This window comes from Sceloporus occidentalis, unplaced genomic scaffold (assembly GCF_023333645.1).
Source record: "Sceloporus occidentalis isolate IW3139 unplaced genomic scaffold, rSceOcc1.0.p SCAF_3, whole genome shotgun sequence".
NCBI classification, from domain to species: Eukaryota; Metazoa; Chordata; class Lepidosauria; order Squamata; family Phrynosomatidae; genus Sceloporus; species Sceloporus occidentalis.
The window spans coordinates 24,758,537-24,770,910 of record NW_028316983.1 but is presented as its reverse complement, the minus strand read 5'-3'; the positions used below and the strand labels follow the sequence as shown (position 1 = coordinate 24,770,910).

Below are 12,374 nucleotides of genomic sequence, written 5' to 3'. Positions count from 1 at the left end.
TTCTCCCATTGGATTCTGGACTATTTTGCAAAGTATATTAAAAATAATGGAGCTCGTACCCATGGTGCAGTGCAGGCGTGCACCCCATTACTTCTTCTGGGGCATGCCAAGATATTTTCTGGCTCAGCTTTCAGCATATACTGAAAGTTGCATATATCGCACCCGGGTATGACGCGAGCGCACTGTAGTTCCCAAGGACAACATTTAACAACAGCCAATGCCAATATTAATTTAAGGGGTATTTTTTCTTATTGGAACAATCAGAAGCTAAAGCAACTATACCTCTGTACATTCCTGGAGATTCTTATAAAGTTCTACCAGGCTTTCCCTTGATGCTTTGGTGGAAGGAGATAAGGAAAAGGCATGTTTCATATTTGAAGCACCATCTCGTAGTCTGCACTGGATACTGTAAGCTTCATATAATTCTTCAACCTTTTTAAAGAAGAGGGCATGTTCCAATTAAAAATCTCATAGATTTCAATAATGTTCAATGCTGTACAATTTAATTAAATAGATGTTTAAATTAATGGACTTTGTTTAGTTTGTCAGCCTGCAGCAGGCACAATCCAAAGTACTCTGGATTTTTTACTCATAAGAATGAAGCTTGTGAAAGCTTGGAAATGGAAGTTCTTAATTTTGACTGGATCCCATTCATACTTGGGAAAAAAACTTTAAATGAACTGCACAGAAGAGAACATGACAAGACATTCTTGAACTGAACTCTCATATTCAAGTGAGAACCTTCTTCAGTTACAGTATGATTGGTGTGGGAAACAGTAATCTTTTATCAACAGTAGACATATCAGATGTGGAAATACATGTCTTTACTTGTATCTGCATAACCAGCTCAATCAGATTGTGGGACTGAGCCTCAGGCTTGCAAGCCCTCCACCAAAGATACATTCAGGGTGCATCAGCCTAAACCACACCATACAAACTAATAAAGCTACCTTACCACTGATTGGAGATAACAGAGTTTCTCTCCATTGCACCACGCAGAGAGAATTCCCTGTTCACTGCTTGCGTTCAAGACAGTGTGTCTGAAAGATGTATCTCTCTATATGAACCTGCCTGAATTTTCAGATTCTCAAGGGAGGGCTTTCTCTTGGTCCCACTACCATCACAAGCACATTTGTTAAGGACACAGAAGAGAGCCTTCTCAGTTGCTGCTCACAGGCTAGGGAACTCTTTCCCATGGGATGTTCAGTTGGCTTGCTCTTTGTTCTCTTTCTGTTGACAGGCAAATACCTTTGTATTTAGGCTGGGCTTTAGCTCTAAAGATCTTTTAATGTAGTGTGCTATGCTTTTGGCACTTCTATCATAGTTTAAATGTTTTTAAACCTCTTTAGCTTTGTACTTTAACAGAATTATATAAAAAAATTAAAATGTATAACAAGATTTCAGTTGTGCTCTGTTTAATTTCTTGGAAGCTGCTTTGGGTACCATGTTGGGAGAAAGCCAGGATACATACATTAAAAAATTAAGCATGGGATGATTGGCTCTGATGAGCAAGTGGAGAGAACAGTGGGACTCCCTACCTGCTTGATGTCTTTTCCAGTGGGAAGCCAACCAGGGTGTGGGAGAATCTCTTCACACGGGTGTGCATGACACAGGCGTGGAAGAAATAGCTTGGGGAAAAGTCTCAACCAGCCCTTCAGAGGGAAGATCCAGGAGTCAGAGGTTCTCCTCCTCTACTATATATAGAAACAAATCACTGGTCCATCTAGCCAGTAGTAAATGATGGCTTCCATTCCATGCAGTGAATCCATGTTCCAAATTTTGAAAGCACTGTTAAAGATGTTGAACCTGTTTCTGGAAAATGATTCAGCATCTTGGAGGTTTCTTAAAGAGGTGATTCGTTGCCTCCACTAATATAGAAGCCCCCAATGTTTCTAGCCCAATTGCACATAGTTCATCTGAGTGCAGAGGATGATCCAGATATTGAGGCAATGTAGCCACATTGCATGTACTCTAACAATGAGTTAGGACAGTTCTTCAATAGACTGGTCCACTGTGTACATGTGTGTGCATGTGTGTGTTTGAAATATTTTCATGTTCATTCCACATGTAACAGGGAGCTGGTACAAAACTAGGGATCTTTCCATATAGAGGCACAAGACAAAACCAAAGACTGCATGAAGCAGCTTTCAATTTCCCACTAATCCTGGGAGTTTTGTTTGCTGGAGAAAGAGAGAGTAACCTGCCTAACGCAACTGAAGACAAAATATGCATCTAAAAAGTAGACTTTAGTCTATGAAAGTTCATGCAGCCAACTTCTTTCTTTCAGTTCGTCTCAAAGGTGCTACAAGATCTCTTTACATACTGATTCTACAGTCTACATACTGATTCTACATAGCTATTTGAATTCTACCAAGACACAGGGTTGCATATCCAGATCCAGTACAGGCACTTCCAAACAAAAACTAAATTTCAGTGATGTGGCAGGAGTAAAGAGGTTTAAACTGAATGCCACAGAATGCTAACACTCCCTGTAAAATTCAACATACACATACACGAGTAACATTAATGGTTATGCCAACAAGAAACAACTGGACCATTGTAACACACAACCTTGAAACAGTCTGCCCTTATTTAAAGACCAACGCAAACCATAAAACCTCAGTGAAAGCTTGTTCCATGCCTGTGCCAACAAAAGCTACACTCCCTCCAGCATGTTGTGCTGAAATTAAAAGAAATCCTATATTTGACTTTCTGAAGAAGTCAGAGAGCACTGTTTAGTACACTGAGCTCTAGCTCTAAGGAAACGTCAGAATAGGTCAGTCCTGGTGATGTCAGGCACAATCCCCTTCATCAGATCCAATTTGGTTAGGGTGATGACAGTAAGGCTTGACATTATGTCATGAAAGTTTGAACATATTACAATGGTGCCAAGTCTCTGTAATGACATGTGAAAGCCAAATACAGATATTCAGAGAGGCAACAGTCCTGTGCAGAAATACGAAGAATATGGGATGGTAGAGACTCAGACCCTGGAGCCTAAACTGGTCCTCTGGGGATCTCCAGATGGCCATGTCCTTCACAGAGACCATGATTTCATGCTTTCCTAACTTTTGTACACTTTTCTCCATCCTGAGCCTCTCCCAATGTTTAGTTACTCACAGTAAAAGGTTTAAGTTAAAATATGCTCATGTTCTTAGACACACTCCTTTTCCTTCACCCTTAACATCTCTGTCTCCATTAGCTTTAGCCAGACCAGACCATCCCATGTTGCAAAAGACAGTCAGAACAAGGATTCTAGCTGCATTCATCTATGTTCCGCCTATAATAGGGGATATTCATCAGTGTGTGTACAAAGATGTGCTTAAAATCCCCCTTCCCACAACATCAGAAGGCTAGAGTATGGCTGGCATGCATTGCCATAGCATGCTTTATACCGGATATCCCCAACCTATACTTGCAAAAACCATCCCAAAATCAATGGCTATAGTGGCTGGGCATGATGGAAGTTATAGTCCAACATATTTGGAGGACACTGGATTGAGGCAGTTAATTTGATACAAAATGTTCTTTGGATGGTTGCATAGGGCTTTTCTGTCACTCAAATTACTTCCCCAGCACCAAAGCAGCCTATGCAGCCAGAAGAACGTTTATATAAAACAAGAATAAATAACTGAAATCCAGAGAGACGTTGACTCAAGTAACTAAATTATGCAAGATGAGTCAAAGCAATGTTATCAATATATTCAGGGCTCGATGTAATAGGAAGAGGATCACCTTCTCTGGAGCAGCAGAAAACAAGCTTGCTTTCTGCTGAAGATACTACAGAGCTGGTTATCACATGGGGAAATTGGTAATTTAAACAGTGATTAAACTGTTAAAATTGTGAAATTGAGATTAAAATGTGATTAAAATGCGATTAACACAAGAGCCATTATCCCATGAATAACCAGGCAATAACCAGGCAATAAACAACAAAAAATAATTTACGGGAAAATCCAGTGAATGATTTGCTGCTGTTTATTCCCTGGTTATTCACGGTATAAACACGTTTAATCTTGACATTGTGTAAAAACCATTAGCGCAATTGCACAATTATCATGGGATATTCCCAGGATAATAGCGCTTTGAACATGATGTTGTGTGAAAACCATTTGCGCAATGGCACGATTATGGTGGGTTCATCACCTTTTATACTTTCAATTTCTCCTCATGTGATAAACTCCTAGGACACAAGCCAAAGGGAAACCAAATTCCAAGGGAAAAAAAGATTCCATCTAAACATTAGGAAGAGCTTCCTTATAATAAGAGTTGTTCAGCAGTGAAGCAGACTGCCTTGGATGATGATAGGCTCTTCTTACTTTTAAACATAGTGTGAATGACCACCTTTCAGATGTGCTTCAGTTGCAGATTCCTGCATCATTGGAAGGGAGTTAAGCTAGATTGCTCGAGGTCCCTCCCAACTCTATGATTCTTGAATTGGATTAGTCCTAAGAAAGTTACTCCTGTACTCCTGGAATCTTCCATTATGAAAGAGAGGGTGAGGTGGTCCGCTTCAGCTGTCACAGAGTTAACCGTGGCTTCTTCCTTACCTTCTCTCTTACTGCAAAAGGGTCCCCCCCCCCCCCACTTTCCAAATATGCTGGCAATGCATGAAAACTGGTTCTACAAGCTAAACTTGGGCTGCATTCAATAATCACCCTGAATGGAGCCACTGAAAAAAGTCTCCTCCTTTTGCAAAGAAAGTGATTGTGGCTTTCAGAAAGCATCTAATGCCATTTCCCTTCAAACAAACAAGAGTGAAAGATATTTTGTGCTGGGATTTGTTTATACCACAGTATAAATCTTGTAGGCAGACAACATAAATCCTTACCTTGCTTATATGGAATTCCAGTTTCCTGATATATCTTTCGACAGAACGGATTTGCTTTTAAGAGGGAGAAAAGGATGTTCAAGAAGTTATTGATATAGCTCTAGATACTGTATTGTTTAACAGTACAAAATTTGTTGCCATTGTATATTGTCTAAGCATGATTATTGTTTTAAGAAGCCCATTATTATATGTGCTGACATGTCTATGATTAATTACAATAAATCCACATTATAGTCACTGCTAATAACATATGCCAAGTGACAAGTAACAGTTGTTTTTAAAATCTTCCCAGTGCTCAATCATGTTGGCTTTCCTAGAAGCTAACAACTCAGTTCAAGAGCTAAAACTATACAATTTAAAAGTCAATGTGTGAGAAAGCAAAAATGAGAAACAGATCAATAGCATTTGTCACCAAACACTTGAGAGAACAAGCTAGATTTAATTTGTTGGCTACAAAATAGCACACAGGGGAGATCTGGGGAGGGAATGGCTCTGTTGGAATGCCATCAGAAACAATGTCCTGGAGGTAACACAATCTCCCCTTTTTCATTGGGTTGCTCATCATTCACTATTATTATTGTTGTTGGTGGTGGTGTTGTTATTATTATTTTACGTGGATGTTTATCAATCTCTCTCATGCACAGATGCATACAAATTATGGAATCATAAAAAATACTTGATTCTGTGCAATGGAATTTCTTGTCGAACTAGAAGAAAGTGGGTGCAAAAGAGTGCTTTTGTGTGTTCATAGGTATCCAACCCCCTATTGCTGGGCACTCATGATCTTAATGTCCATGAACCTGTTTCAGCTTTCCATTGTATTGGCTACTGGGGTTCAAAACATGGATCGGTCTTTCTTGAGCCCTTGAATCTGCCTCTCACGACTGCTTGGTCTCCCAGAAGTACTTTAGTTGTGTATTGATGCATGGTAGGGGCTTAGACAAATTGACCCATGTGACTCCTTCCAGTTCTATGATCTCATAATGATACCCAGCCTGTGGGTATTAGCTGTCTTTGAATGCAACCAGGCTTAGCACTAGCCATTGCTCTTAATGCTAAAGATTCTTGTCCTACAACTCTCAAAATCCGCAGTCAAGGTCTTGCTGACTGGGGGTTCCTGGGAGCTGTAATTCATCAATTAATTTTTCCAAGCTGTAGTACAGTTAATGGAGTGGAGTCAGGGGAAAGTAGAAAGACTGGTCTGTATCTTTAAATATATTACAGTTGTTTGTGTGCTGCTTGTAGTCACCGCCAGGAAAATTTCTTACCTTATCCAAATCATAATAGAAAGCCTGAAAGAAGAACATGCAAAATTAGTATATCCATTAGAAGCTTATACCAATTGCTGAAAGACATTTTTATGAAAGGATTTATATTGTTTCAATATGTTGCTTTTATGTTAATAGAATAATAATCCAAAGCACTACTGTTTGGTATACAGTAATACTTCACACAATTTGGCTTATACATGATCCGTTGTTGCCATATAAATATCAAGTCTAATACTAGAAAGTAGGGTGGGACAGAGCTTGGGAAATTACTTTTGCAACTACAAATCTCAGTATCCCCCAGCTAGCATGATCTTACTGGTTTGGGGGATTCTCTGAGGTTGGGAAAGGACAAAATCCATCCATGAATCCCCATGGCCTCAGCATCTCAGCTATAACAGAGCTTCTGTGTTTTTATCACTATATGATGAGTTTGCATGAACACCTCCACTACCTTACCACAGAAAAACTACAGGCCTATGCAACATCCAGTCCAAGTTCACTATTGTGGTTTGAAAGGTCTTTACAGAGAACTTCATCTCTGCAACCTGACAAAGTTCAAAGGTTCCTTTACAGGAAAAGAGAGGAACACTTGGGCTACAAAGGGATCCTAGGACTTCATAGCCTCCAGGTGTTTTAATTTGGCAGCGGTACTGTATATACTCATGTATAAGTCTAGAAATTTAGGTCAAAAAATTGACCCCAAAAACCTGACTCGACTTATCCACGAGTCAATGTAAGTACTGTATCTTAACTCTTATTTAAAAGAAGGAACCACCTCCTGATGAAAAGCAAGAGTATCATATGTGAAGCACTGGCTCCTCCTACTCTCTCATCCATTCCGCCTTAAGAATAAGCACAAAGAGTTATGTCTGCTGGAATTTTGTAAATTCTTTGAGATAGTTTTGCTTTGCATCATCCTCTAGATCCTTTGCTATATGCCCCTAAATTTTAATCCTCGACTTATTCACAGGTCATAGCAAAATCCATAATTTTGGTCCTAAAACTTGCCCTTGACTTCTACATGAGGTCGACTTATAGTCGAGTATATATGGTAGTTTCCGTTAATCCTCCATTGTCCAGTTTTTTCAGATGCTTTAAAATGTCCCAATTTCTCTCTCTTCCTCCTCCAACTTTCTTCCTTTGTCCTCAGCTTATTACAATTGCTGCAGCTACACTTCAAAATGCAAAGGTAATTTGCACTCAATGCAATTAGCAGTGATGAAAGGAGAGGAGGGTCCATGCCATTTTATGCCCAAGAGCTGCCTTTTAAAAATAAACAGGAAGCAACTTCTACTCACTTTCTGTTAAAGTGGCTCTACGGGCCTAAAACAAGGTTAATTGGGGCAATTTATATATATGCATTTATGTGGAGGTGCAATGAGGGTTTGCAGCCCTCCAAGTTTTCCTTGGATCAGCACGTGGTCTCCTAGCCTTCTATATATGCCTACCCCACTGTACAGGATTTTTTTTTCTAAATCACACTTGCAGGCTGTGTTCTCAATCCAATGATGAGCAAAGACACTTTCTTTAAAATCAGAGCATCTATGAAGCTGAGTAACACACTCAGTTATGTTAGTTATGTTCAGTTAGTTCAGTTAGTTATGTTCCCATTTATGTATAAAGGGGATTTTTAAAGGAAACTCAACTCAGGTCACTGAGCACTCTTCTTACAGTTTATCCATAGTGTTGAGATTTTGCATCATTATTTATTTAGTAATACACTAAACACTTATTTTCAAACACACCAAACACTTATTTTCACATAAGAAACATCTATGGTGCAAAATCTCAGAATGCACCCAGTTGAAACTAACAGAAAGCTAACACCCACTGCTTCCTAAAGGAGATTTTTTAAGGAAGTTTAACTCAGGGCTCTGAACATCCTTCTGACACCCAAGTCTAATGTTTGACCCCTAGTGTTGAGATTTTACACCATTAACACCCACTGCTTCCTTGAAGTTGTATCAGCACTAACCATGGTTATTTGTGACATTGGTCTGTAAATCCTGGTGAAGAGTATTTAAAGTTAAGGTTTGCCTCTCGCTAACATTCAAACTGTGAATTGTGACACAAGGAGATAAACAGCTTGAAAATACTGAGGCCAAGGTAGCCCAAAGTGTGCTTAGTCCAAAATGAACATGGAAGTACCACCAATTTCACCATAGAAGCTTCTCTACTGAATGCCCTGTGTCTTTTAGAATAGTTAACTTTGAATTAAATCCTTCATTTGCAGTGAATACCCAATTAGGAGTCATTCTGGATAAATGGCTCTTGCTGCTACTAGATAAAAAGCATCTTGTATCTGTTCCTTCTTTGTAAATTTTATTACAGTGCCAACAACAAAAAAGCTATGGAAGAAGTGGTAGGAGAACACAAAAGAATACACAAATTATTATTATTATTATTAACCTTTATTTATAAAGCGCTGTAAGTTTACACAGCGCTGTACATAAATTTTTTAGTCAGACGGTTCCCTGCCCTTAGGCTTACAATCTAAAAGACACGACACAAAAGGAGAAGGGAGTGGTGGTGGGGAATAGGACAAATGGAGGACAAATGGAGGCTCTATAAAATTCTGAAGACCAGGCATGGTGGTTATAAAGTAAGAGCCTTTTTTAGAAGCACTTGAAACAAAAGGGTAAAACCTCTTACCAGCCTGGAGTTCCTTCTTGTATCCTTGTGGCATTCTGACAGATAATCCAGTTCTGTCTGATGTATTTCGAGATATTCACTAAAAGAAAGTAATAAATATGATGTGTTTTATGCTACACTTGAAGAACAGATTTCTAGTGCCATAGACATGTCTAAATTAGGAGTCTCACTCATTTAAACTGTAATACTATCAAGGAAGTGTACTTAAATGTCAACGAACAAAGCCACAAAATAAAAGATGTTATCAGTGTTTATTAGTCATGATCTAGATACATATTTCCTCTAGTACTAGAGTGAGTATTCCCTGGTATATTAATAGCTGGGGAACATAAGCAGGAGGGTGATGTTTAGAGCTTTAACAGGTTACTTTTGGGGACTATTAACTCCCAGAAATCTCTACCAGTATAGCCAGTGACTTGGCTGGCTGGGAATTCTGGGAGAATGAGGGCAAAAAAAGTAACTTTCCCTCATTTCTGTGGGTGTGGTTGCACTCATTGTGATCTTCTCACAGGTAACTGTTTAAGTAAAGTGCAAACAAAATACTCAGCTAGACAGGACTTGGGCCTGGTCTAGCATGGGTCCTCTTAGCTTCCATTTGGGAATTATAGAAAACAAGACAATAAGACAACAGACCTAAACACACTTACATTAAACCTATTTTCTAGTTAAGAGTGTTTGTAATGGAGGAGGAATAAGACATTTCCACTACATTGGTTTGGAATGTGGTACACTGCGTAGCCCCATCTCTGAGGGTGGGATTATGTATTCATTTGTTTTATTTAAAACAAACACAGTTCCCAATCCCATGCTTGTCAAGATAGAAGGAATGTGAAGAAACTTAACCCTTCCCATGTCCCTCCCTATCCTGTATATTCCATTCCCCAAACGTCATATCTCTTTAGGCCTGGTCTATACCTTCAAGCATCAATGAGGAACTGAGCACAGTATTCCAGCTGAGGTCTAACCAAAGCAGAATAGAGTGGTACTATTATTTTAGACACTATAGTATGCGGTCTATTAAGATTTCTAGATCCCTTTCACATGTATGGTTGTCAAGCCAGATATTGCCCATTCCATATATGTAGTCTATGCAGGTTGCTAGTCCTTTGTGCAGCTGTAGCTGAGGGCTTTTTCCGGCCACTGCTTGCTTGTAGCAGCCAAGAACAACAACATGTATCTGCACACAGACCATATTCAGCTGCTGGTAACAACTATGCATTTTGAGCCAATCTGCTTACTTTTTCCTCCATATTTTTAGATGTCAACAGAAGCTGGAAAAGATTACTATCAATTTGTTACTGCTGAACAAAACAGTTTTTCAGCCCAGCCCAATAACTTTAGATTCTGAAAAGAAAGATATGAATGAGAATAGAGTGGGGGAAAGGATTTCTTTACAATAGAACCTACCAAGTAAGGCTTAGGCCCCTTAGCACTTACTATGTCTGGTGCTCCCACCCCAAAAAAGATTACAAGTAATAGTTGCAGATACAGACTCCATGTTAGCCCCAAAGAGCAAACCTCCTAAGCTCACATTCCTTTAACTTTGTGAGTTAATTCAGACCAGACACAAATAACTCAATTTTCTCTTCTTGCATTTACAAATGATGCCATTGGTGCTGCTTTACAAGATGCAGAACCTAAATAGGTCAGTGTGTTTATGTTAAGCAGCCTGTATCTCTTCCAACTTACTTACTTTGGGGGGGGGGGGGGATTCCCCACCACCACCATTGTAAAGACAGTCCCACCCATCCACCTGAGACACATTGTTCCTCTGAAATCCAGTCATTTGATCACTTGTCAATAATGCAATGCAATGGTCTCTAAGGCTAGTTTAAATATTTCTGCACTTAGATCTCTAAATTGCAGCAGCCTGAGAAACATATTGAGCTAAAGACCTAGTTTGTTCACATTGCTGTGAATCCCCAAGCCAAATAAAGATAACTCAGAACAAGTAGCTACCTGCATCTAGAGAATTTATTAGCCAAGTACATCATTCAAGAGCCAAAAATTCTTGTAATGATTGATTTAGGATTCCAAGAGATCTGGCATACATTTGAAAGTCAACATTTGCCAAGAGTGGGAAATGGGAATCTCATTGGAGCATAGCAATACTCACTTTATGAAAGAACTCAAGATTTTATTTAATAGATACTGGTGGTTGGAAGATACCAGGCTTAGAAAAGTTACTTTTTGGACTGGACTTCACACAGTCTCCCAGTCAGCACAGCCAGTGTCCATGGAGTGTATGACATGGACAAAAAAACTGACTGCATTTTAACGGGAAAGCTCCCAGCTTTCAAAGCGGCCTCCGAAGTATTGCCTGGGACACAGGATGCAGCCATGCTTCATTTGCTTGGCAGAATTGGTGGCGGATTACATGTGATAATTCCCGCCTACATCCTGCAGCCTAGCTGCATTCCATTGGGGTGCAGTCAGATTTTTTTTGTCCATGCAATAAACTCTCATGTTGGTTGCGGAATTCTGAGAATGGTAATCCAAAAAAGTATTTTTTTTTTCCATCTCTGAAAATGCTTGCTTAGACACCAATGGATATTATCTGCTGAACATGCTCTACAAAGATGAGTAGAAGTCACATGCAAATATTTAGTTAACTCAGAACTCTCAAAGGATCCATCTTTCCCCAAGAGCCCAGTAACAGAACTCAGATTTTCTCTCCATAGTGCATGATCTCAGCTGTAAACATTCTCTTCATACCTTACCTAATCAAATGGAATATAACCAGCAGTTAAAGACCACCAAGCAAGCACCCACTTAAGCAAGTTATCAATGGTAGCTGAGGAAATATCTTGAACTGTTAGCTAAACAAAGGCATAGTGAAAAGGCTCTGTTTCCACATGACATTTAGGCGAGAATCGTGTTGGTGACAGACCAGAAGTTATATCTTCAACCATCCTTATACACGGATTTATTATCCACAGATTCAAGCATCCACAGCTTGAAAATATTGGGCAGGGGGGGAGGAGCATGAATTCCTGATAGCAAACCTTGATTTTCCATTTTATATAAGGGACACCATTTTGCTCTGCCATTGTATTTAATGGGACTCAAGCATCCACGGATTTTGTTATCCATGGGGGATCCTGGAACCAAACCCCAGTGGATAACAAGCTCCCACTGTATAAGATATTGAGGAGCAGGTATCCAGTATCCCCTTCCTCAGCGCACACATCCCCAGCCATGTGCACACAAAGCAGCTACTCCATGCTAGTGCACTCCATCAGAGCCAATTAGTGGCTGGGGGAGAACAGGCACCCAAGCAATGTCCAGCTATAGTTCTGCAGCAGAGAGAAAAAGAGAGAAACATTTGGTCTCTTCTCCTCTCACAGCAAAATCTTCTCTTTTCTCTTAACTACCAAGGTACAAAAATCATCATCATCACCACCACCAGCCACCTTTTCCCCAAAATTGGGACTGCAGGATCACAGCCTTGATTTCCACAGAAACTACTTAAGAGTCCTGTTGCTGAGTCACAACAAAGGCCTATTTAGTTTTGTATTATGCTCCCACAAGGGAAAACCAGAAATCTATGGGAAGTACACAAGTAGGATAGAAGAACAGTTTCACACTCTGTGTTCCTCAAGAACTGGTGCTGAGTCCCA

General features: G+C 39.7%; 1 protein-coding gene across 4 annotated transcripts in view; it reads right to left on the bottom strand.

Moving 5' to 3' along the window:
- Positions 1–12,374, bottom strand: part of RIPOR3 (RIPOR family member 3) — a 148,264-nt gene that overhangs the window by 44,983 nt on the left and 90,907 nt on the right. For all 4 annotated transcript variants that reach the window (XM_089513833.1, XM_089513836.1, XM_089513834.1 and 1 more), the window contains 4 exons: positions 8,755–8,833; positions 6,100–6,123; positions 4,832–4,885; positions 283–432 (listed from right to left, as the gene is read on the bottom strand). In XM_089513833.1, coding sequence (XP_089369959.1) covers positions 283–432; positions 4,832–4,885; positions 6,100–6,123; positions 8,755–8,833 — 307 coding nt within the window. The remainder of the gene's footprint in view (positions 1–282; positions 433–4,831; positions 4,886–6,099; positions 6,124–8,754; positions 8,834–12,374) is intronic.